Source organism: Nerophis lumbriciformis, linkage group LG11 (assembly GCF_033978685.3).
Source record: "Nerophis lumbriciformis linkage group LG11, RoL_Nlum_v2.1, whole genome shotgun sequence".
Taxonomy (NCBI): Eukaryota; Metazoa; Chordata; class Actinopteri; order Syngnathiformes; family Syngnathidae; genus Nerophis; species Nerophis lumbriciformis.
Genome location: NC_084558.2, coordinates 19,998,328 through 20,026,176, shown reverse-complemented (window position 1 = coordinate 20,026,176; position 27,849 = coordinate 19,998,328). Strand labels below are relative to the sequence as shown.

Below are 27,849 nucleotides of genomic sequence, written 5' to 3'. Positions count from 1 at the left end.
AAGATTTTGTGATGCTAAAAAATGTTGACGTAGTCATAGTAGTATCGACTAGATAAGCTCCTGTACTTGGTATCATTACAGTGGATGTTATGTGTAGATCCACCAATGGCGTTTGTTTGTATTGTAGCGTCCCAGAAGAGTTGGTGCTGCAGGGAATTCTGGGAATTTGTTCTGTAGTGTTTGTGTTGTGTTGCGGTGCAAATATTCTCCCAAAATGTGTTTGTCATGGTTGTTTAGTGTGGTTTTACTATATGGCACATATTTATGACAGTGTTGGCGTTGTTCATACGGCCACCCGTAGTGTGACATGTATGGCTGTTGACTAAGTATTCCCTTCATTCGCAAGTGATTAGCGTGATCAAAGTCAAGATGAATGTCCAAATGGTTAACAATCAGGCATATCTGAATATTTTCTTGACTTTGTCAAGTAGACAGGATTTTAGTCATTCATTATTATGACACCAATTCTGTTCATAACTTTTATGGACAAAATTTCTAGGCTCAGTCAAGGCGTTGAGGATATCTGGTTTGGTGGCTGCAGGATTAGGTCTCTGCTTTTTGCAGTTGATGTGGTCCTGATGGCTTCATCTGGCCAGGATCTTCAGCTCTCACTGGATCGGTTCGCAGCCGAGTATGAAGCGACTGGGATGGGAATCAGTACCTCCAAGTCCGAGACCATGGTTCTCGCCCGGAAACGGGTGGAGTGCCATCTCCGGTTTGGGGAGGAGATCTTCTCCCAAGTGGAGGAGTTCAAGTACCTCGGAGTCTTGTTCACGAGTGAGGGAAGAGTGGATCGTGAGGTCGACAAGGAAGAGTGGATCGTGAGGTCGACAAGGAAGAATGGATCGTGAGGTCGACAGGCGGATCGGTGCGGCGTCTTCAGTAATGCGGACGCTGTATCGATCCGTTGTGGTGAAGAAGGAGCTGAGCCGGAAGGCAAAGCTCTCAATTTACCGGTCGATCTACGTTCCCATCCTCACCTATGGTCATGAGCTTTGGGTTATGACCGAAAGGACAAGATCACAGGTACAAGCGGCCGAAATGAGCTTCCTCCGCCGGGTGGCGGGGCTCTCCCTTAGAGATAGGGTGAGAAGCTCTGTCATCCGGGAGGAGCTCAAACTAAAGCCGCTGCTCCTCCACATCGAGAGGAGCCAGATGAGGTGGTTCGGGCATCTGGTCAGGATGCCACCCGAACGCCTCCCTACAGAGGTGTTTCGGGCACATCCGACCGGTAGGAGGCCACGGGGAAGACACATGACACGTTGGGAAGACTATGTCTCCCGGCTGGCCTGGGCACGCCTCGGGATCCCCCGGGAGGAGCTGGACGAAATGGCTGGAGAGAGGGAAGTCTGGCCTTCCCTGCTTAGGCTGCTGTCCCCGCGAACCCATCTCGGATAAGCGGAAGAAGATGGATGGATGGATGGATATTATGACTCTGGTGTGTTGTGTTGTATAGTACGGGTTGCATAACTATCACTCGTCCTACAGGGTTAATACATGAATTACTCGTACTTGATTTGTCTCCATGGAAACAAGGACTAGTGAATTTGAAGAAGTGACAACACTGCTGACTGCAGGCAGACATTAGCCGTTAGCATTAGCCGCTAGCTAGCCGACGTGTCAGGGAGCGGTACTTTTTAGAGGCGGTATATAACCGAATGATTCATTAGTATAGCGGTACTATACTAATATACTGTACAACCCTGGTTTGTACTAGAAGACATTCCACATGTTGTGTTGTTAGAATGCCGATTAGAGCTAGGGGAAATGGGCCATGTAAGTTTTGGCCTACATTGTAAATGCAAAATGCATTATAGTTCACTTAAACTTCCTTTTGGGTCAACTGTGCGGTGGTTAGTTTTCAGAAGTCTTCAGTGCTCCTGCTCGAGCAATGAACTGAGAATTAAGTTAAATGAATCATATTGAAAAGAAAAAGGTAAACAGCCATTCATGGGTACTGAATAATACAGAAAGACATACTGTGCGCACACAGCAGACAACACACAAAGGGCCTGATTTACTAAGACCCAAATACCTCGTGCTAAACAGCATGTGTAAACTATAAAATAGTGTGTATTTTTACTGGGCGTGTTGCATGCCATTTACTAAGACTGTTTGTGCAATTGCAAAGTGGTGCACACAGCCTTATTTAAAGGAGCCATATGTATTTAATGAATTTAATGTCAAGTCATCATTAAATAGCCCTGGTATGTCAAAAGGCATTAATAAATTATGTTCTTTCCGAATACCTCTGTAACTGATAACAGTAGATCAGCCGTGATATGCTCATTTCAAAATTAGATTTACAGCCCCAAAATCTTGTTGTTTTCATTTCGATGTCCCGCCCTCCACCGTTTGACCAATTAGAAAGTCTGTGAGTGTGTTACATCCAGGTTGCCAGTTACGCAACGCCATGTTCGTCGAGCTACTGCCACTGGTAAAGTTACTTAACATGTCAGACCTTAGTAAATGTAAAACGCCTCGTTACGATTCTCAACTTATTCATGACAAAGCCAGGAACAAAATGAGGATTTGTATCGGGCATGCCTTTAAAAGATGGAGACCATTGAAGGCGAAGAAGATTTTTTCATCTGATGCCAAACTTGCTACTTTCCTCCTTGATAGGTAAGTAAGGCATTTATGATTTATTTGTACTTGTTTTAAATGGAAATGACCATTTTGTATGTAAACTACATTGTCCAATACAGTCTATGATCTTGTCTAACAAAGCTAATATGTTCGTGCAACGAATGCTTAGCATGCTAGCCCGGTTAATGGGAACATACGTATAGCCCACTTGATGACACATCGACATACAGGCTAACGGGGGAACTATATTAACCTGTATGTCGATGTGTCATCCAACTGACAAGGCAAAATATAATTCTGACAAATAAAACCTACGCGGATATGGGTAGTGTCAGTGCCTATTTCATTCTCAATATGCTGATATGTTGAGAAAATGGGTTCCAACATTAGCACGGCTGTCATGGCAATGTGAAACGTATAGAGACAGCCAAATCACATGATAAAATAATTCCTCATTTGTGTTTGCATATTGTGGACTGTATGTACCAAGTTATATGGCAATCTGAAACGTTTGAAACAGTAGCCTATAGGAATATCATGATACAATGTCTCCTCTTTAGTTTTGGGCATACATTAGGCTGCTAAGAATGCTCTACATATTTTCACCAGTATAAACATTGCTAGCATTGGTTGTAGTTCGTTTTAGTCTTTGTTTTCTGATAGTACTGACAATAACCATATGATTGCCATTTGTTGTGATATTGTATGCAGGCATGACGTACTTCTTCCTGAAAATAGCCTAATTTCTGTGTAAAATGTGTTGGTTATATCGTGCTGGATTCGGCTGCGTATGTGGCAACCTCAGTCAGATGGGGAGGAGACTACAAAATTTTGACCGTGATTGCAGTACCATTTCTGGCCAGATTCTTACATATGGCTCCTTTAAATGAGCCATGGAGACACTCATTTACTGCACATTCATTTTATCTTGCTCCTACCCGTGGGTTTTTGCTATATTCTAAAACATGCAGACATTTACCACTATATGTTAATCTACATTGAAACCACTTTTCTTTTTACCGCCTAAGGTGCGCTCATTGGAGAGCGGCTGCACTTACTCCGCTCAAGAAGGAAAAAAATGCATGCTTTATTGTTTTTATAAAATAAATATAATATCTATTCTATGCAAAAAAACTAAAGTAATTCAAAAAATATTAAATGACACTAAAATGTATTAATTGAATTTGTTTTAATCAGACCCTTTAGTCCTAAAACAGCTATAAGATTATAAAATAATGTTGCCGAACAGTCTGTTTGATTTCTGACCGTCCAAAATGTTGACACACACGTAGGACAGAGGATTCTCTGTCTGTCCATCGTCTGTCTGTGCAGCGCAAGCAATGATAAATAAAACGCAAAATAGCGCTTGCAAAACAGTGATTGCAAAACAGTGATGAGTATTGATAAATCACATTGTGCCTGCTAAATGATTATATTTGCATCTTGGCCTCCCAGTATTGTAGATGTTTTGATGATCAGCATATATTCTGCATATTAACGAAAACAGAGACGCAAAATGGATTGCACGCCTTCTTCTGCTCACTGAACAGACACAATCCTCACGTTTAGTAGATCATCTTTGCGTGTGCTATCAAGTTTGCACATGTTATGGTACACGCAAACCTTTAGAAAATCAGGCCCGAAGAGAACAAAGTAAGTATTTTACTTTTGCTCAATTATGGGCCATTGGGTTACACCTCTCACCTTGAATGATGGCCAGAAGGATTACGATGACAAAGAAGAAAAAGGTGATGTCAAAGATGATGCGGTAGATCTCATACTCATCTCCTGCTGGGTCCTCAATCTGGTCACCAATGCCCCCACCTGCGCGAACACCCACATACATGTGGAACATGTAGCACTGACAGAAAAGGTGAAAAAAAGAGAGGAAATATGAATTGTAAATTGCTCGATTTAAAATATTTGACCTAAAAAAGACCATCCAATCCAATCCACTTCTTTTATATCGCACAATGTAACGAAACAATACAAGTTTCAGTAAGTGCTGCACAGTAGTTTAAGTACACATTTAAAAGCATGATAATACTAAGGACATTCTAGTGTAAGAAATAGGGATGTCCGATAATGGCTTTTTTGCCGATATCCGATATTGTCCAAGTCTTTAATTACAGATACCGATATTTTGAATTTTAATTTGAAGTATTTATTTCAAACCTGCACAATACAACAACACACTTTTTTTTTTTTTTTTTTATATTTTGGCAGAGACATTAATGCAAGGCTTGAAAAGGGGTTGGATGAAGCAATTGCTTATAATATCCCAACCCCTCTCACTCATTCCACATTTAACATAAACAATATAACACAAGAACAATACTATACAAACAAAAACAAGAAAAATTCCTATACACTAACAATACAATAGTACCACTGTTACTATGGGACAAGACAAGACGAGACAAAACACACACACACACACACAGGCCCAAACACTCTCTGACCATACACCTCTCTCCCATCACTCTGTGCTGAGGGCATCACTCTCTTTCCTCCTTGTACTTCTTCAGTAGTTCTTTTTTAAACAGTCTTTTAAATTGAATCATGTTAGAACAGGTTTTTAACTCGTCCCCTAAGTTGTTCCACAGACTGACTCCACGCACTGAAATGCACATTGATTTTAAAGTTGTTCTAAATTTAGGCAAATATAATTTGTTGTTTCCTCTTAGACTGTAATTATGGTGAGCATCTCTATCCTGGAATAGGTTCTGTATATTGGATGGTAGAGAGTTTTGGGATGCCCTAAACATAATTTGAGCAGTTTTAAAATTGATCACATCGTGCAGTTTAAGTTGCTTTAACTCCATGAATAGTGGATTTGAATGATGTCTGTAGTGAACATTGGACACAATCCTAATGGCCTTTTTCTGCAGAGTGACTAAAGGCTGTAGATGGGATTTATAACAGTTTCCCCAGACTTCAACACAATAGTTTAAATGTGACATAATAAATGAATGATACAATAACAGCAGAGCATCGGTGTTCAATAAAAGACATGATCTCCTCATCATTCCAACACATTTAGCAACTTTTGTCCTTAGGTAACTTATATGAGGCTTCCATGATATATTTTTATCTATTACCACTCCTAAAAATGAATTTTGTTGGACATATTCTATTGGTGTATCATCAATAACAATCCTGATGGGTATTTCACTTTTGCGATTGCTAAAGAGCATGATTTTGGTCTTCTTTAAACTCAGAGACAATTTGTTGGTATTAAACCAAGTTTTTAACTTGATCATCTCCTCAGTTATAGAGGTCAGAAGTTGCTTCATGTCGTCACCTGCACATGTAATGGTTGTATCGTCAGCAAAGAGGATGAACTTCAGCAGTGTTGATACTTTACATATTTTATTAATATACATTATAAATAGTGTGGGTCCTAGTATCGACCCCTGGGGGACTCCACAGGTTATGTTCATGAGTGTAGATTGATGTTGGTCGATCTGAACAATCTGCTGTCTCTCATTCAAGTAGCTCTTCAGCCATTTCCCTGCCAATCCCCTTATGCCATAGTTTTCCAGTTTATTTACCAAAATCTGGTGGTCAATGGTATCGAAAGCCTTTTGCAGATCAATAAAAATTCCTATTACAAATTTGTTTTTCTCGATACCATTAGTAATATTCTCTATTAAATCACTTAAAGCTAATGAAGTTGACCTATTTTGTCGGAACCCATATTGACAATCATATAATAATTTGTGCTTTCCAATGAAGCCACGAAGTCTATTATCAAATAATTTTTCCAATATTTTTGACAACTGTGGCAGAAGGGAGACGGGCCGGTAATTTGTGAAGTGGTGTTTGTCTCCAGATTTGAAGATGGGGATGACTTTTGAGAGTTTCATTTGTGAAGGAAATTGTCCAAGTTGAAAAGATAAATTGCAGATGTATGTGAATGGTTTGATGATTTCTTCCGCTACGTTTCGGATCGTCCTCATGTCGAGATCAAAAATGTCACGTGATGTTTTGTTCTTGCTTTTCTGAATAACCTCTAAGACTTCCTTTTCAACAGTCGGAGTAAGGAACATCGAATAAAGATTTTTTTCAATAAGTTCCATGGGCTGTTCATCATTAATTGGGATTTTTTTTGCCAGCTCAGGCCCAATATTAACAAAAAACACGTTGAAGCAGTCAGCAATCATCTTCTTGTCACTTATGATTTGGTCGTTCTCAACAAAAAACTCAGGATAACAAGGACCGTTTGAACCATGCCCAACAATTGTATTTAATACCTTCCAAATTCCCTTTATATAATTTTTCTTTTGGATTAATAACTTGGTGGTGTATTCTTACCTGCTTGCTCTTAATATGCTGGTTAATTTATTTTTATATGTTTTGTACTTTTGTTCTGTTTCTATGGTTTGATGCCTAAAAAAAGTCCTATATAAATAATTTTTCTTTTTGCAAGCGTTCGCAAGCCCTTTGGTTATCCATGGAGTTTTTGTGGAGTTAGTTATAGTGCATTTTTTGATGGGGCAGTGTGTATCATAAAGTGAGAAAAAAATGTCATGAAATAATGTATAAGCTGCATTTATATCTGGCGTTTGAAAAACAGAATCCCAGTTTTGTTTCGCTAAATCATTCTTTAGTGCTGTTAATGATCTTTCTGTTGTGGCTCTATGATAATATTCACTATTTACAGGTTTGGATGTTTTGCAGTTAATATTGTACACCATGAACACGGGTAAATGGTCACTGACGTCACTCACTAACAAGCCTCCAGTTACAGTCTGATCTACAATGTTACAAAATATGTTGTCAATAAGTGTGGTGCTGTGTGTTGTGATTCTTGTGGGTCGTGTGATCAGTGGGAATAAGCCCATGGAGAACATGGTGTCAATAAATTCTGCTGTGTGTTTGTGTTTATTAGGATTCAAAAGGTTGATATTAAAGTCACCACAAACTATATATTTTTTGTTTCTCTTAAATAATTTTTCCATCCATTCATTAAATATTTTCAAGTCGGATCCTGGTGTTCTATAAACGCAGCTTACAATAATGTGTTTCCTATTTGAAGATGATAATTCCACAGTGACGCATTCGAAGAGTTCCTCAACAGCTAAACACATATCATTAACAATACTACAGCTGATATTTTTGTCCACATACAGAGCCACACCTCCTCCTCTCTTATTTCAACCGATACCGATATCAACCGATACATGCAGTCGTGGAATTAACACATTATTATGCCTAACCAGGTATGGTGAAAATAAGGTACTTTAAAAAAATAAATAAAATAAATTAAAAACATTTTCTTGAATAAAAAAGAAAGTAAAACAATATAAAAACAGTTACATAGAAACTAGTAATTAATGAAAATTAGTAAAATTAACTGTTAAAGGTTAGTACTATTAGTGGACCAGCAGCACGCACAATTATGTGTGCTTACGGACTGTATCCCTTGCAGACTGTATTGATATATATTGATATATAATGTAGGAACCAGAATATTAATAACAGAAATAAACAACCCTTTTGTGTGAATGAGTGTGAATGAGTGTAAATGGGGGAGGGAGATTTTTTGGGTTGGTGCACTAATTGTAAGTGTATCATGTGTTTTTTATGTTGATTTAATTAAAAAAAAAAAAAAACGATACCGATAATGAAAAAAACGATACCGATCATTTCCGATATTACATTTTAACGCATTTATCGGCTGATAATATCGGCAGGCCGATATTATCGAACATCCCTAGTAAGAAACATTTAACTTAAAAAGAAAAAACTACATCTATAAGAAAAAAGAAAATAGACTAAGATCACGCAACTCTCATTCTGGTTTGGAAGCCAAGGAGTAAAAATATGTTTTAAGACGTGATTTCAAACTCATTTAAGAGGGAGATGTCCGAATAACCAGAGGGAGATCATTCCAAAGTTTTGGAGCCACTACAGAAAACGCACAATACCCTCTGGATTTTCATCGGGTTTTTGGGACGATAATAAGAAATTGTTTCGCAGACCTCAGAGACCTTGTGGGGGTGTAGATTTTTTAAAAGGTCTGAAATATATTGTGGTGCTGATCTGTGAAGAGATTTAAAAACACACAATAACATTTTAAAATGAATTTAAAAATGAACTGGGAGCCAGTGTAGGGATGCTAAAATGGGGGTAATGTGCTCATGTTTTTTATTGGCAGTTAAAAGACAAGCACCAGCTTTCTGGACTAACAGCAATTGAGCAAGTTAGGCCTGGTTCACTCCAACATGAAGTGAGTTGAAGTCGTCCAAACAGGATGAAATAAAAGCATGGATTACCCGCTCAAAGTCATTAAAAGATAAAACTGATTAGATTTTTGCTAAAAGTTTAGGTTGGTAAAAACTGGATCAAGCAACAGAGTTAATCTGTTGTTCCCATTTAAAATGATTGTCGAACTTCAAACCAAGATTTGTGACCGTGGGCTTAAAACAAGACATCAGGGGGTCCAAGTCACTGGGGTGAGCTTTCGGGTTGCTTCGACCATGCTGGTCAGCTCCTCATATTCCCCTCTCCTAAGAGTGGAGACAATACTTACACAACTCAATTATTCTATTTATTTTTGGGAAGTAGATACAGGGCGCTCAGCCAACATTTTTTACTCATCTAGCATTACTTTAGAACAGGGTGCTCAAATTTGGTCTGCCGAGTTGTTTTGTCTGGCTCTCCCAAGGGTGGCTTCCTCAATGAAGTACATATTTATATTGACCTTTTTCAAACTCACCCATTCATTATTGGAATGTCCACAAGCTGAACTACTGGGTAATTTTGAACTCGGTGTCCAGCACTAACTCTTGAGGTGTTAGAGAGTGAAGTTTACTAACGTACACATGGCACAGCCACACTGGCTGCCTACATGTTGCAAAATATTTTTTGGGGAGAAAGGCAATTTTGGCATCCAGTTGTTTAAGAGGATAGAAAACTTGTGTCTAACAGGGGATTTCACCCCCTTTCCAAATAAAAAGTAGATAATTACAGTAGATTACTGGAACACATTACAAAGAAGTATACAGTTGTCCATCGTTTTTCGCGGTTAATTGGTTCTAGGCCTGACCATGGTAAACGGATTTCTGCAAAGTAGGATTTTTATTAATACCTTGAATATTTGTATAGTTAAAACACAGCTTACGACCTTTAAAATATGATTAGCATAATTAGAGCCCTCTAAACAACAAACAACACCCATATGGTACATTTTTCAACTTGTTTTAATTACCTTGAGTGCATTCTACTTTAAAAAATAGGACTGGGCTTCAACGTGCTTAAACCACGGGCCCCCTGATAAAACTTGGTCAACTTGACAATTGCAGCACAGATAGCTGCGGTCATTAGCTGTGTTGGTAGCATTGGCTGTCCTGCGTTGTCAGTCCTCACCTCAAATGCTCACCAATGTACTTTAGAGCTGTGTTACTGATGTCGAAGATGAAGTGTCCAACAGAGTTCATCTTCATTTAGCATTGCCCGGACAGCTGCTCATAGCAGTCTTGTTAGCATTCGGTGGCGCGCCAACTTTCATCAAGTCCTGCTGTTGCTCAAGTTAATAGTTTACCAATGTAAAAAAGTCTTATTAACAGGGCCGCCCACCTGAAACGCAAAACTAAAACTGTGCTTAGGGTCTCGCGATCTGAGGGGGCCCGTTTTGCGGTAAGAAGCACATATAAAATGTTTATAAATGAATGGCAGGGCGCTTCATCTGAAATGTTATCGCAAACGTATTCCCGCCCGCTTCCCACAATTTTCCCACTTCGCCTAAGCCGCATTATTTGAAGCGCAATGTGGTGAGGGACGACCGTACTATATATAGTGTTGTCAGTGGAGATCTTTTGTACTTAAGCATACATGCCATAGTAACAGAATATGACACACTACAACCCCAAAACACCCATGAAAAAGAACAGTAAAAATTTTTTAAAGGTGGTGGAAGTGAAGAATGAGCGTCTATTAGGGATGGAACGGTTTATGAAAAAAACATTTGTGTTTGTCGGATCCCATATTTTTTTTGTGTTGTTTTCGTGTTACTAAAGTGTGGAGCGTAAGACCCTATGATTTCCACATAAACGGTGGGCAGAATCACGGAATTGGCCAGAGGTGGGTAGAGTAGCCAGAAATTGTACTCAAGTAAGAGTACTGTTACTTTAGAGATTTATTACTCAAGTAAAAGTAATGAGTAGTCACCCAAATATTTACTTGAGTAAAAGTAAAAAGTATGTTGTGAAAAAACTACTCAAGTACTGAGTAACTGATGAGTAACATACACACACATATCATATATATATATATATATATATATATATATATATATATATATATATATATATATATATATATATATATACACATATATACACATACATTGATATATACAGTATATCATTTATATTTATTTATTTTGCCGTTTTTGTTTACATGTTTAAGGTGTTTTAATGAATATACATGCATGTTTAACACATATAGATTCCTTTCTTTCATGTTGACAAGAATATAAGTTGGTGTATTACCTGATTCTGATGACTTGCATTGATTGTAATCAGACAGCAGTGCTTAACGTCCACGTTTTCAAATGCAGGAGAAAAAAAGTTCCTCCTTTCTGTCTAATACCACATGAAAGTGGTTGGTTTTTGGTATCTTATCTGTCCAGCTTCCATATTCGTTTTTATACACTTTACAAGAAATACATTGGCGGCAAACTCCGTAGCTTACTAGCTTGTTTGAGCTGGCTTTCGGAGACTCTTATTTTGAAAGCGCAGGCGCGATGGAGCGGCACTTTTATTGTGAAGACAGGAACTGTGCAGTCAGTCTTTAGGCTTGTGACGGGATGTACGTTTGAAATAAAAAAGTGTCTTTTTTCCTTCACACTTTTGATTGATTGATTGAAACTTGTATTAGTAGATTGCACAGTACAGTACATATTCCGTACAATTGACCACTAAATGGTAACACCCCAATAAGTTTTTCAACTTGTTTAAGTCAGGTCATGTGACCGCCTGGCTCTGTTTGATTGGTCCAACGTCACCAGTGACTGCATCTGATTGGTGGAACGGAGTCAAACGTCACTAGTGACTGCATTTTATTGGTGGAACGGAATGAAACGTCACCAGTAACGCAGGCACTTTGAAGGTCTGTCTAACAGACCAAAACAAACAAAGCGTGCATTAACAGATCGATAAAAATTAGTAGCGAGCTGAATGTAGATAAAAGTAGCGGAGTAAAAGTAGTGTTTCTTCTCTATAAATATACTCAAGTAAAAGTAAAAGTAAGTTGCATTAAAACTACTCTTAGAAGTACAATTTATCCCAAAAGTTACTCAAGTAGATGTAACGGAGTAAATGTAGCGCGTTACTACCCACCTCTGGAATTGGCCAATAAAAAAGTAATCTACCGTATTTTTCGGAGTATAAGTCGCACCGGAGTATAAGTCGCACCTGCCGAAAATGCATAATAAAGAAGGAAAAAAACATATATAAGTCGCACTGGAGCCTGGCCAAACTATGAAAAAAACTGCGACTTATAGTCCGAAAAATACGGTACTCATAAACGTGGTGAGTAACCGAAACTGACGTAATGAGACTAAAATGATGAACGTAATCGTGTTTACAGGTGTTTACAGGGCAGGCATCCCCTCACAAACAATTGTTCCCACTAAAACTTAACTTTTCACTCATCTCAATGCAGCCGCGCCAACACTTTAGTTGGCCGCCCTGCACCCTTCCCGGGCGAGTTCCCTGCCTGCCTCTGGGACTCACTCAGACCTCGAAGAGGCCACCTCAAACACAAGTGTGCGAAAAAACTATGAAACTCATCTCTTGCCAAATGACTATACGTGTCAGTTGACAAGTTTTGTCTTTTTGTTTCTTACAAATTTTATGACCGCTTGCCATCCAAAAGCTGAGTGAAAAGCACAAAAAAAACACCATGCTAATGATAGTCAGCTGTTGTTGACGCAACCAATATCTGAAACATCTTCATTGGTAAATTAATAACTTGACAGTGTTCAAATAATAACTTATGCATCTTTATGTGTGCTTTATTTATACTTGTAAGCATATACATTTTTTAAAGCAGTTATTGGTGCTGTACTGTTATGTTACACCATGAATTTGCTTCGACCTGAAATACTGGTCAAAATTGTCCGATGATATATTGTGTCAACAAAAGGAATGATTTTTGTATTTATTTCAGGAGCCATTTTTTAAGATCATTTTGTAATAACCACAACTGAGAAATGGTGGATTATTGGCATATATGGTATTCTGGGATGTTAAAAAGAACCCTAAACCAAACCAAAAATTGTGTCACAAAACCGTAATAAGATCTGAATTGTGGATTTTGTAAAACGTGGTTCTGTAGCGAGAAGTGAGATTTTCCCCATGAGTTTTCTTTGTGTGTATTTGACCACATTTATTTTGATAAAAGCATGTAGTTTCTCTTTAAGTGTCTGTTGCACACTCAAAAAAATATGATGATAACAGAATTATGTTTAAGAATCAGATTATGGCTGATTAGTCCGGGAAGAGACAAGAGATCAGAAAAGATCCCCTCATCCTGCTGAATGTTATCACAAGGGATTAATTTTCAAACATACAGGGAGCAGAGGGATGAAAACCTCCCCTGAAGCACTGGACCTTCATCTGTCCATCTATCTACTGCACTAAGTCTCTGTCCCCTTCTTGTCGAAAAGGCAATAGCTGCCACCCCCAAATCCTTAATAGGAATAAATAGAGCTCTATGGAATGCTATGGCTGGCTGACGATAGAGGATTAGTCCTGAAATTTCCGGGTGACAGAAGGCCGTCCTCCCACCCTGAAACAACACACACAGCAGCTGTACAGCCCTTATATAGTCTTTCTTTCAGATAGTTTGGCAGCAGTTGCAATAGTATTTACTTTCTTATTGTATCTGCTAAATATTGTATAACTTTCATTACATGTGAAATAGTAGGTGGATGTGGGTGTACTCTTAAAAATCCAAATTTTGAATATATAAATGAATATAGATGAACACAATTGATACTAAATGTTGTGAAATATCATATTAAAAAACAATGAATAATGATGTCATTTATAATGTATGATAAACATATGTTTCAGTGCTGCAACCAGGTTCCAAAATAATGCGTAATATTCAATATGTGTTATAACTCTAACACATAACGTGTGTTATCATCAACACGACATATGGCTTATCAAATGGCAATAATTTCGTAATGCAAATTGTGCACAATAACAAATAAATGTTGGTTCGCTGCAGACCTGTGCAATGATTATGTTGTCTAATGTGCATCTTGATTTGCGACACCTGTGAGGTGAATAATGGTGTCAAAGGAGAAGTGCTCACTTGCACAGACAAGATTTGTGGGCATTATTTGAGAGGGATGGGCCTTTTGTGTTTGTACAATCTTTGAGTTCAACTCAGGAAAAAACTAACGTGTTGAGTTTATATTTTTGTTGAGTGTATTATAATTGGCCACTTTGTACAAGAACAATTTGGCTCCGAGGTCAAAAAGGTTAAGAACCCTTACTGTACAGCATCACTGGTTGAAAATTATTGGACAAAAAATACAGAAAATACAGAATACCTCCAGTGCCTGAGGGTGAACAGTATAATTAAATTCTCTGAACCGTGGCTTTGTACCCATAAATGGCAAATGAGTGGTTACTCAAAAGCTACACAACATATTTCAGCCTTTGTAAGTCTAAACCAGTCTTAACTCACACTTGCAGTCATAGAAGCTGTAACCAACTGTGTAAAACAATAAGATAAAGTCAAATGGACACGGAGTGTTAAATATCTTTTCTCTATACTATATATAATATTAATTCTAAATAATATTTATTTAATTTCACACAACATTCATTCCAGTAACATAAGAGAATGTAATCGATTATTGGGAATCTGCAGTCTTATCTCCTATTGTGCATCCCAAGGAAAATGCTCGTAAATACTCACTGTTAGCATGTCATCACACTTCATGTCAGGTAATTCTCCATCTTCACTCTTGTTGTAGAACTTTCTGAAGAAGTTGAAGGCCACTACTGTGTAGAGATACACCACCACAGCTAACAGGCCAACTGTTAACACCAGCTGGAGGAAAATATGTTGACAAACAAAACTACCATCATGACCAAGAAAGACTCATTACATTTAGAATTACATAACAGGCTTCCACAAATCTGTAGAACCTAACATTTTTTCCACAAATAGAATAGTAGTATTACTATTTTTAATTAACACACCAAGTAGAATCCCTCCTTTGGGGATTCAATTAGTATATAACATAAAATGAAACATAATATAATCTTCGCTTCCTTACTAAAATGTACACTATATGTTTTAACAGCTAACTGTCTTCTGACTATGTACAGGATTTTAGAAAGTGTTGTTTGGGGGATTGGTGTTCATTTATCTAGAAGAGACACTGATGTTGCGTAAGAAGGCTCAGCAACCAAATGTGTGAGATCGGGTTCGGGTCAGGATTTATCCTCTCATGCCTTGATGGACTTTGCTTTGTGCACTGAGGAAGAAAGACCTGCTCCAAACTGTTCCTGCAAAAAGGACGTTTTTAGCGGTCAACAACTTATTGGCAAGCTGAAGAATTAAGATTCAGGAGAGACTAAGGATTTGTCTTAAAACCCTAACTAATTTATAAGAAGATGTTTTTAAATACTTGTGTCCATATGGTGTATATAAATACAGATTTTTGAGGATTTCAAAACTTAAATAGGACCTACTATGCAAAACCAACTGTTCTTACCTATTGGTTCCTGTGTTTGTGTATTTGGGATCTGCGTAAATCCCGAAAATTTGAAATTCAAACGGATGGAGGCAAGGTGGAGATATTTATAAAACAATCTTGCCTTCCTTCATACTTCCTCCAAACAAGGCGTTTGGAATTTTCACAATTTTTCCTATTGGTAACTTTTACAGATATCGCCATATATGGTAAAGTTTTACCCAACGAGCTTTGTGCGAGTCCGCCATTGTAGTCCGCCATTGTAGTCAATGAGTTCCTTCTTTTTCTCTATCCTCCTGTTGTGTGGTGGACTGTCTTGTACATGCACATGCATCCTCTGCTGTTGCCATTTTTAATCCAAAGTAGCGTGCAGTTTTTAACTTATCAGTTGACGTGATATGGAAGCGCTAAAAACTACAACATGGCTGACGGGGAGAAGACACAGTCAAAGCAGAGGCTCGTAAATAAGACACAAAACGACACATCCTAAAAAGATGGTCAGAAAGCAGCTTGAAGATGGTCTGTAAAACAATCTATGCAAAACCAGAAAAACACCATTACATGTTATGTCGATCACAAGGAAGTGTTTTAAATGTAGAACAAAAATCATATTATGATCCCTCTAAGTATCAGTCTTTCCAAAGTGCTGCACCCCAGTAATTCATACTGGGGTGCAGCATGTACTGTAACCCCCATTATTACCAAAACGGCAAAGCTAGCACTGATTCATACAGTATAGTACTTTTTTAAATCAACTGCACTTAAATAATTGTATCAATATTGAGACAAGTCTTTGTTCTAATATGTCATTTGATTCCTGCTACGTCAAGCAGTGTGTTAAATAAACAATTATTTGTTGATGTAAGGACATCCTGAGAAATCATATATATATGTATGTATATGTATGTATGTACAGTATGTATGTATGTGTGTGTATATATATATATATATATATATATATATATATATATATATATATATTTATTTATATATATATATACACATATATATATACTTTATGTATATATGTGTTTGTACATACCTGTATATATATAAATATATATATAAATACACACATACACATATGTATACATATAACAGAAGATTGCATAGAAAATTGCATTCTTTTAGTTTATACATGCAACACGCCTGAAGCACCAGACCTGTTTTCCGTTGTGCGTGACAGATGACAGAATGGTCCGCAGCGTCTTGAAGCCCATTGCAATATCAAGCAGATGCGCAGCAAAGAAAAAATTGTTGTAGTGACCCAGAATAGACATGGTCATATACCAGGCCAGATACAGGAAGGACTGCAGGAAGAGAGAGAAATCATTTAAAAGGCAAGGTGGTGACAAGATAGACAACTTAAAAATATTTAATTTCAGACACCTTTTTTGTTTTCGTTTCATTAAGTTATAGACTAGTGAAGTAACAGCACTAACTGTGTTGAGCCTTTCACTTTTGTGAAATATTAACTGTATAAAAAAATCCTCTTTGATTATTAAGATTATGTAAAATAAAGGCCCCTACTTCCTTATTATCATCAAATTTACCATGGTTGTTGTAAGCTGATACAGTATTAAAATGAATATGAGACACATCTGAGATAAGACATGGTCAAATGATATATATGCTTACGTTGTCAGTAAACACTACTCCCAGCTTCCATATCTGGTATTGAGCATCAATCGAGTTGAGCCTGTTGACAAAATAAAATAAAACATATTCCGAGTTGACAAACATTTTTCATGTCTTTTTATTCTCAGTTTAACATACAATGACATTTTTAGGACAGTTAACAGATAAGAAGTGAGCTGAAATGACAGTAATATTTAGCATTTTGCAGGAGCTATGAAAAAAGTGTCTTACTCCATATCGCTAGCAGCATTTCTAAGATTTGTGTTAATTTTACTTGTATGTTCATCTGCAAACATTTTCTTGAACATGTCCATGAAAACATTAAAGCTGCATTTCCACTTGAAGTTGTTCCACCATACAGCACATTTATATCAGAAGGGAGTTTGTTTACTTTTTAATAATGTCTGCCGGTCATTGCCACATATTTAGAGGGTGTTTAGCATATCAATGCAATAATATCTTGTTGTTAAAATGTGTGTATGCCTTTTTGGGGACCATACACCTTTTTTCAAAATGGCCTTGTACATGTGGACGAGTAAAAAATTTAAAGTTATTTCAGGCAAGCAAGATCAAAACAGTCGCACATTTTTGAATACTACATTCCCCTTGAAAAGCACAATACTATAACTTAAGAATAAAAAAATAGAAAAAAAAAAAAAAAAAAAAAAAAAAAAAAAGAATAAAAAAATAGGAGGGACATATTTTAGAGTAAATCTAAAAGCACAAACTTTTTCACACACTTCAGTGTACTCACACAGCAGCCAGTGAGCTGTCTCTCCTTGGCTTTCTTTTTTTATAAGCATCGCTGAAGTCCAAAGCAGCCTTATCCAATCCCATCAGTTCGCTGATCCGATCATGGCCGTAAAATTCCCCATACTTATCCATCACCTGAGGAAGACAGACAAAAATAATATTGAACCATTTCAAACTGCTTTAACAAAATATATTTTAACTGTGAATGAAACCTACTTTTCTCTTCACAAACTTATCCCAGTAGTTATTCGGGAAAGATCTACAAATTAAAAAACAAATAATTAAATAATGAGAAGCATCAAATCATCTGAGAACAACATTGCGGTATTGATGTAAAAACTAAATTAATTGTGAAATACTAAATGTTATTAATGAATTTATTTTGTAAGGCACCTTTTATGGCACTCAAGGTCGCCCACCGTACATCACATAAAAGTAACATAAAAAAGAAATAATTAAAAACCGACATTTGCGTCAGGCATAGGACAGCCTAAACAGGTGGGTTTTGTAGTCAGTTTTAAAGATGAAAGTATGTTCCTGATGTCAGGGGGGAAGAAGTTCTAGAGCCAAGGTGCAGAGCGGGTGAAAGCTCTTAACCCCATGGTAGACAGGCGGGCTTAGGGGACGGTCAGGTTGATGGAGAAGGAAGACCCAAGGGATCAGGTAGGAATGTGGATGTGTAGATCGTCAGACAGATAGCCTTGAATTTATGGAGGAGTACTTTATAGTTGATGCGGTGGGAAGCCAGTGGAGTTGGTGAAGAAAGAGTGTGGTGAGACTGATGACAGAAGATGAGGAGTTTGTGGGGGAGACAAAAGAGTAAGGAGTTGCAATAATCCAGACGAAAAGTTTGATGTTGCAAAGGTGGAAATAGGCAGACCAAATGTTGTTGCTTATGTGGGTATGACATGACAGGGTACTGTCGAGGACAACACACAGACTCTTAAAATGGGAGGAGGGGGACACCAAGGAGTTGTTTATGGTGATGGTGAAACTGGGCTGCTTGGAGACTGCAGACTTAGAACTAATGAGAACTACCTCTGTTTTATCGCTGTTATTTGAAGAAAATTACTAGTGAACCAGGATTCAATTTCCTGTAAACAGGTACAAAGGGAGGAGGGAGGAAAGGTGGAAGAGTGTTTGGAGGAAACGTAGCCCTGGGTGTCATCCGCGTAACAAGGAAAATGTATGTTATGTTTACAAAAAAATCTGACAAATTGGAGAAGGTAGATGATGAAACGTATAGGGCAGAGGGCAGAGACCTGGGGTACACTCTGAATTGAGTACGGCCAGAAAGATTAGAATTGAAACAGGCGCGGGGTGTGTCAGATATACCACTTAGTCGGTCTCCTTGACCAACTGAGCTAGTCGGTCAAGGAGAGTGTAATGGCATATGGTGTGAAATGCGGCACTCAGATCAAGGAGGATGAGGATCAATGGAAGCCTTCAGCATACTTGCCAACCTTGAGACCTCCGATTTCGGGAGGTGGGGGCGTGGTCGGAGGTGGGGCGGGGGGCGTGGTTCGGGGCGTGGTTAAGATATATATATACATATATATATATATATATATATATATATATATATATATATATATATATATATATATATATATATATAAGAAATACTTGACTTTCAGTGAATTCTAGCTATATATATATATATATATATATATATATATATATAAATAAAATAAATACTTGAATTTCAGTGTTCATTTACAAACTACAACTCACAAACACTTTAGAGTTAGGCTCCACCATCAGAATGTGTACTTAAACTTATAAAGATCACATGGATATTATTCAGTGAGTTGATTCACCAAAACTAACCTGTTATACAGAAGGAAAAAGCACACAGGACGTTTCAATTGTTCACAGACTGGTCGCGCTCATCAGAATGACAAGACACTTCCGGTCTGCAGGTGATAGCATTCAATTGGGAAGAAACGCCCTACTGCCCCCTACTGACCAATGTGAATACTGATAAATGTGTAATGACAGCTCCAAAAACGAATTCAAACCACAAAATAAAATAAATAAATCAACACAAAAATGTGACACATTATGGGTGGGTCACATATGCATGTACAGTAGATGGCAGTATTGTCCTGTTTAAAAGTGTCACAACATTGCTGTTTACGGCAGACGAACTGCTTTAAGGTAGACACTGTTGTTGTGTGTTGTCAACACGTCACTCAGGTCCGCCTGAATTTCGGGAGTTTTTCGGGAGAAAATTTGTCCCGGGAGGTTTTCGGGAGAGGCGCTGAATTTCGGTAGTCTCCCGGAAAATCCGGGAGGGTTGGCAAGTATGGCCTTCAGTCAGCTGCCAATAGAAGGTAATTTGTGATTTTTTGAGAAGAGCTGTTGCTGTGCTGTGGTGGGAGCGAAAACCAGACTGCAACTGTTCATACAGGGTATTGCTGGAGAGATGAGCATGAATCTGTAAGGCTACCCAGGATTTTTGAGAGAAACTGCAGGTATGAGATGAGACGTATATTTTTACTGAGATATTGAGGTCTGAACCAGGATTCTTTAGGATTTCTTCAGCAGTTGTGGTTTTAAAAGATAACGTGACCAAACAAAAGTGTGGAATTGATGATTGCAGTTATCAGGGGGAGGGGAGAAGGAGGGGGATGCTGTTATCACGGAGGAGGGCAAGGGGTCAAGTTGGCAGGTGGATGGCTTGGATTTCTGAAAGAGTTGTATTCGATCGCCAGCAGAAGGGAGATAGAAGCAGGAAAGAGGTGCAGAAAAGGGAGGGTGAGAGACAAGGGGCGATGACATGACACGGGTCAGTTGCTGGTGGATATTGGCTATTTTAGAGTTAAAAAATTACATCAAGGAGTTACAATGGTCAGTAGCGTAGAAGTGTGGGGAAAGGGAAGAAAAAGGGTGGACAGCGTTGTTGACTACCGAGAACAGGACTCGAGTGTTCCCTGCCCCAGCTGTGATTATGTCTGAAAAATATTGAGATTTGGCTGAGGAGTGTGTGTCCTTGTAGAGGAGGATATGGGCATGGTGCATTTGTGAGTCCGTTTCTTCTGGAAAACCGCTCCAGTTGATGACCTTTGGCTTTTATTAGCCATAGATGAGATAAAATGTTTGCACTTGCAAGATCTTTTTGCTCACAACTTTTTGACACTGTATTAGAATTACACAGCAAAACACTGAAAGTGTAGGTGTAAGAAAGCTTTAGTCATCTTTAGTAAGCATGAGATGGCCCAAACACATAAGGACAGCGTTGTTGCACGGAAAAGCTAGCAGGCAACTTGCAAACAGGGAAACGTTGCACAGATGATAGCAGTGTAAACAAACTTGCAGAACACTTCGGAGTTGGCCTGAAAACAGAGGAAGTTCTGGTGGAAAGAAACTTTCTTGCCTGGAAAACCGGGGCTGGATGTCCATCCAAAGATACAAACTCTTTGATTCAGAATGTTTGCACATGCAATAATTTTTTGGCTTACAACTTGTTATTACTGTATTAAAATTACTGAAGAAAATACTGAATAAATCGAAATATTTGAAAAGCAATATTGTTAGTTTCCTGTTATTACTGTAATGGTAATTTAAGGCCCACAGGCCACACCTGGCCAGTAGGGATGGGTGATATGGACTATCACAACAACCTCCCATGGTTATGGGGAAAACGATAAAAGTGAAGTAAAAAAACACCCATAGAACTCCACCTGTTTGACTATGAGTCTTGTCAGTGCATCCAGTCTTCAGACCCCCTAAAACACTGCTCTAAAATAACACTTAAGCTATAAAACTACATCATCCATCCATCCATTTTCACCGCTTGTCTTTTTCGGGGTCGCTGGAGCCTATCTCAGCTGCTTTCGGGCGGAAGGCGGTGTACACTCTGGACAAGTCGCGACCTCATCAATTAAGTTTAAATAGCACACTAATACTGCAAAGCTGTAGTAGCTTTGCTTATCATACGGTATGGCTGTTATTTTTCTGTCAGTAATATTATAGACATTATTATTACAAGTTGTATATTACAAAAAAATCAGATAGTGTTATGATGCAACTTCACATGTGAACTCTCCTGTGCTCCAGTCGCATAATGGTTAATAATGATGACGCTTATTATAAGCATCATCATTATTAACAAAATAGAGGGTTAAAAAATAAATAGTTGACAAATTAGCAGAAACAGGCGAAATGTTTTAGGAACTCACAACAATCAATGTTCCACCACTAATCGCCAGACATCGAAGCAATTGTCCACAAAACTGCGGGAGACTTCTTCTTTCATAATCTTCTCCGCTGTTCAGAAAATGTTGACTTTGATTGCACAGAATCCTTGAAATTGCCACAAATGCGGCAGTACTGAGACGACTAGAATTGAATAATTTTTACTTTCGGGTTTACTTCCGTAAAGACTGGATGTGAACGCACTGATGGTAGTCTTAATGCTGCTACTGCAGCTGTCTGCGAGGGTAACAGTGAAAACGTGGACTGAATTTTTAGTATAGTAATGCGGGCTTCACTGGTGGAACGGATTGGATAATAAGCACTGACAAAGGGTCTTCAAATTATTTATAATCATGATGAATAACGACAGGTTATATTAATATTTATTTAAACTCATATTCCTACATATTTATATTGAATTATTCTGCATTTTTTTAAAAACACAAACCGAATTATTTAGGGGGGTTTAAGAACAATTTAGGGGGGCTTCAGCCTAACGACGCCAATGTTGCCAAGTCTCTAGTTAAGTTAAGTTAAGTTAAGTTAAAGTTAAAGTACCAATGATTGTCACACACACACTAAGTGTGGTGAAATTTGTCCTCTGCATTTGACCCATCCCCTTGTTCATCCCCTGGGAGGTGAGGGGAGCAGTGGGCAGGAGCAGTGGGCAGCAGCAGTGCCGCGCCCGAGAATAATTTTTGGTGATTTAACCCCCAATTCCAACCCTTGATGCTGAGTGCCAAGCAGGGAGGTAATGGGTTTCATTTTTATAGTCTTTGGTATGACTTGGCCGGGGTTTTAACTCACAACCTACCGATTTCAGGGCGGACACTCTAACCACTAGGCCAATGATTCGTATTATAATTATTCGTATCTCTGTTAAACAGAGAGAGTCATATTTGCGGTCATAGAGGTCCTGCAGCAGCGGATGTTTAATAATCCAAATTTGAAGTCGGCGATCTGGTTGGAGAAGCTAACGTTAGCCAACCTGGGTAAGTTCGCTAACGTGTTGTGATCCCCCTTCATGCGGGTGTTCCTCGGAGGACAGCGCCAGGTAGTGAGCCAGATGGAGTTAATTGCAAAGAAATTGTCGATGTGGTAGCTTCGTCGTTGCACCGCAGTGGATGTACCTGCGACGAGGGTGGTAAACGATGTCCTGGAAGAGATGTAGTGCAGGCAGGGGAGCAGACTGGAGGAATCGGAGTTGGAGCAGTTCCGCTCTCATGTATTGGAAGTGTGATGACGCTGGACGGTATTAAATTGGGCAGGACAGTCCACAAAAGCACAGAGCCCACAGCGAGATTGGAAATCCACATGGACAGGCAGATGTTACATAACCAAAACATTAGAGAAACGCCAACACGCCAGCAGTCGGTAATGTTTGAGCGGCCTTAAAGTAGCTAATTGTACCACGTTGTTCAGAAGTAGAAGATCTGCTGTAAACTTGCAGAATAAAAACATTTAAAAAGAAACAACCAGAAAACTCTGGAGAGCAGCGGCGGCTAATCGCGCCAGCTTTCACCCAAACCGGAACCATATCTATCCTTATAAACAATGTCAATATTACAATTTCCAGGTCGCAAGGGGCAGTATGGTGTGAAGTGAAGTGAAGTGAAGTGAATATTTATGTAGTGCTTTTCTCTAGTGACTCAAAGCGCTTTACATAGTAAAACCCATTTGTGGAGGAGGGCGTGGTTGGCGCGCCTCCTACAGGAATGGGGTGTGTATGGCCCGGCTTCGAAGCCAGCGGCAGGTGAGTAGATTGCCCCAGCTGGGGCTGGTTATCTAATCACCTGTCGCCTTTATTAGCATTGGCCGGGACCATGACGGCAGCTGCGGCCTGGAGCGAATGACACGCACAGAGAGAGAGAGCGCAAGCATCAACACGCCTGAATATAGACTGCTGGAAAGCAATCCATACTTGTGTATGTTAATAAAAACTTGCTCAACCCTGTATACCGGGCTCAAGACAGATCCATCGGCCTTAGGAGAACCCACCAAAAGCAGAGACGTTCACACCATTATCTAAGTAACATTTAAAATGACAGGTGGGTAAAGTATCTTGCCCAAGGACACAACGGCAGTGACTAGGATAGTGGAAGCGGGGATCAAACTTACAACCCTCAAATTGATGGCACGGCCGCTCTAGCAACCGAGCCACGCGGCCCCCTTAAATATACAATGTGGTAAGCATGTTAACCTCAGAGTAAAGATTCGAAGTGTACTTACTGTGTGTTGATAACAAGTCTGTCCCACTGCCCTTTAATGTCATCCTCTGAAGGCTGCTCGGTAATGTAAAGACCATCAAACTCCAACTTCCTGGCAATCTCTTTCTCACGCTTGAATATCACCAGTGGAACCTGCATTACACATACACCAACCAACACACATATCCAGTCACACAGTTGGAACAATTATATTTTAGTGGAAAATACTTTGGTTTATAAGGACTTCATTTGACTTTTTGATTTATTCATATTTTGAGCACATTATCTACAAGGAGGACATGACAGCCCCTTTGCCACAATACAGATTCTACTTGGTTTTCCCCAGTTCAACTCGCTATTGACACATCTCCACAAATAAATGCAGGTACTACAATACTGTGTAGAGTAGATCCCCACTATTCGGTTTACGTTCCACGACGTACAAAACACTGTGAATAATGGACACACCCAAAGAAGGCCTATTTTAGATACAGTGTTCCCTCACTTATAGCGGGGGTTACGTTCTGGAGCCCGCCATAGTACATACATTTCCGGAAAGTAGGGAAGCTACTTATATTATGATTTATATAAATATATATAAATATACATTCAACGTCTTTATAAGCCTTTTATACATTCCACACAGCTTTCACTCACACAAACGCACACACACACAAACACGCTGTATAAACATTTCCTATGCTTAAATTAACCTAATTTTAACATAATACTTCAATGGGTACTCAAATGTCAATGTAGTCGATGGTGTTTTGAATTTGACGATGCCCGGAGACAGCAGCAAGTAAACCGCAAAGTGACGAGGGAACAATGCGGCTCATACTAATCCAACACATTTGACAATCTAAAATGTATTCCTCTATTAAATGAATGAAAGTTGATGATGATGAATGTACTGTTCCTAATGATGATGATGATTAATACGAATTTTCTTTTTACAAAAATTGGGTGTGTACAAGACTAAAGGGTCGCTTTCTTTGGTATAAATCTGTCCATGTTCATAAAAGCATTGTTACCCTGGAGCGGTTCGCACTGAAAGTGGTGTTCACTCAGCTTATGATATTTTTCATTGTTCTCCTCAGAATGGTCAATGGTAGAAATAACATGACGTGGTGACAGGATGCAGTTTTGAGTAATGAGTGAGATCATGTTAAAAAAACTAATATGGAGCCATGAAGCTGTTTGTTAACAACTTCATCAGTTATAATTGTGCTGTGGTCGGTAACAAGAGTCAACATCATACCTTGAGACAATAATATCCGATGATGCAGAAGAAAGAGATGACAGTATGAAGGATAGCCAAGATACGCAGCATGGGTTCCATGTACCCACTGCCTTCTTCCAGAACAAAGCGGACCATGACGGACTTCAAGAGCTGTCTTGGGTCATCCATTACCCCATCTTTTGTTTCTACCATTGGCTCACCACCCAATGCATCCCATTGAATACTGCTTTCTGGTTGGCTGCTGGAGTGCACCACTTCCCTTTCCTCAGCTACTGATGTTGAGGATGTAGAAACCTAAATAGAACAATTAGTCAGTACATTTACTAATTTAAAATTAAACAGAATTTTTCTCAATTATGACAGGTGCAAATATTTAAGTATTGATATTTTGTGTCGTGGCATTTAAACTGGAATAGCACTCACTAAATCATAGACCTCTGCAAATTAATTATTAACTAATTATGTACCATTTAACTTATGAGGGTGAGCCTATCTCAGCTGATGTTGAGTCAGTCAGGAGTGATTGTCAACCAACCCAGCGGGTACAAACAACCAATCACACTCACTTCAGGGATGCCAACAATCTGAGGACGTTTTTTTTTTATCATGCATATTCAACCAATTAAGAGTTTTTGTAGGTTTCAAAACAACATTTTGCCTTTACCTGTACGACTTCATTTGTTTTGGTTTGTTTCATTCTGACCTGAACAAGATTCTAGGGGTCGCATCATTGTATAAGACTATCGAAAACCGGGGTCTTTAACTTTTATCGCAACTTTGACAAAAGGAAAAGCGAGGGAGCTATTTGTGTAATCTGGCAATATGTTAGTTAATTAGCTAAATGGGCCCCATCATCCCTGTAGCTTTCCCAGTACTATCTAATGAACTTGCTTACTTACACCCACAGTGAATCCAGCCAATGTTTTAGGCCTGTATGGTATGGTGGTGGTCATGCTGGTAATGTGCCAAATATGTTGTTTTTTGTGTGCCACCGCCAATAGAAAAAGAATGAGAATTGAGAGGGTACAAAAGCCATAGGGTGTAACAGCTTCTGTACATTTTCAAAAATAACACAATATACTTGCTAAATTGTGCTAATTCATTGGACGGCTGTAACGTCCCGAGTTGTACTAAATTTCCGGACCCTCCTTGAATTGGGGTGTTTAGCAATAGAATCTCCATATTTAATTAACCCAACTTGCACGTTTTTGGAGTGTGGTAGGAACCTGAAGTATAGCGCTATTCAACTAAATTGTTCAGGGGGCCACATTTTCAGAAAACTAAGGACCATTAGTATTCTTACTTTGAGAACCAACATTCTCTGCACTGCACATTTGTTTTGGTCCATTTCTTTTATCAGTTGTACATTGCTGAAGACAATAGCCCTATCATGCAAAATATAAGTGTTGGCTGCTGTGCACACTGGCCTTTAAGAAGTTAAAATGTCAGTGCAAGGACCTTTTACTGCGTTTACACTGGTCTAAGTTCCTCTATGTAACAGGAGCACTTTAGTGTTTTTGGAATATGCTGTAAAATGTTTGTCTACCCAGTTTTGAACTGTACTCGGGGGCCAGTATAGCGTTATTTGTTATTTGGTCCCCAGGCTGCCAGCTCTGGTGTAAACCCACGCAAGCGAGCAGAGAACAAATCTTGGACCGTGAAGTAAATGTGCTAACCACATGTGCCATCATGGTGCCCCTGATAACTTCTCACAACAGCAATGACTAGGATTGCGGAAGCTGGATTTGAACCAGGGACCCTAAAGTTTTTGGCCGGCTGCTCTATCATCTGAGCCACACTGCTGATATGTTCTGAAAATTACATGAATTCATTGTTAATGAGGTATATCAGAAATAACACTAAACATTTTTTTTAAATAGCTTAGCATAAACTGATATGCCGTACATTGAATTAGTTAGTGTGGATACCCCTGCTCTAAAGTAAGCAGACTGAAAAAGCAAAAGGCATAAAATAAAACATTAGCTTCCAGCATCTATTTGTCGCTATTTTAGCATTACCTTATAATGTCAAAATAATTTGTTTGTTATTGTCATAAAAAAATACAATCATGTGTGCTTACGCACTGTATCCCTGCAGACTGTATTGATCTATATTTCTATATTGATATATAGTGTAGGAACCAGAAATATTAATAACAGAAAGAAACAACCCTTTTGTGCGAATGAGTGTAAATGGGGGAAGGAGTTTTTTTGGGTTGGTGCACTAATTGTAAGTGTATCTTGTGTTTTTTATGTCGATTTAATAAAAAAATAAAAAATATATATACCGTATTTTTCGGACTATAAGTCGCAGTTTTTTCATAGTTTGACCGGGCTCCAGTGCGATTTATATATGTTTTTTTTCCTTCTTTATTATGCATTTTCGGCAGGTGCGACTTATACTCCGGTGCGACTTATACTCCGAAAAATACGGTATTTATTTTTTTAAATTTCTTGTGCGGCCTGGTACCAATCGAGCCACGGACCGGT

At 38.7% G+C, this 27,849-nt stretch overlaps 1 protein-coding gene across 13 annotated transcripts in view; it reads right to left on the bottom strand.

Moving 5' to 3' along the window:
* The window catches only part of ryr2a (ryanodine receptor 2a (cardiac)), a 249,867-nt gene that overhangs the window by 12,830 nt on the left and 209,188 nt on the right, over positions 1 to 27,849 (bottom strand). For 12 of the 13 annotated variants that reach the window (XM_061967101.1, XM_061967103.1, XM_061967104.1 and 9 more), the window contains 8 exons: positions 25,379 to 25,654; positions 24,140 to 24,270; positions 17,927 to 17,969; positions 17,712 to 17,845; positions 16,958 to 17,018; positions 16,483 to 16,629; positions 14,536 to 14,670; positions 4,294 to 4,450 (listed from right to left, as the gene is read on the bottom strand). In XM_061967101.1, the coding sequence (XP_061823085.1) occupies positions 4,294 to 4,450; positions 14,536 to 14,670; positions 16,483 to 16,629; positions 16,958 to 17,018; positions 17,712 to 17,845; positions 17,927 to 17,969; positions 24,140 to 24,270; positions 25,379 to 25,654 (1,084 nt within the window). The remainder of the gene's footprint in view (positions 1 to 4,293; positions 4,451 to 14,535; positions 14,671 to 16,482; positions 16,630 to 16,957; positions 17,019 to 17,711; positions 17,846 to 17,926; positions 17,970 to 24,139; positions 24,271 to 25,378; positions 25,655 to 27,849) is intronic. The other variant, XR_009815903.2, reaches the window with a different exon arrangement.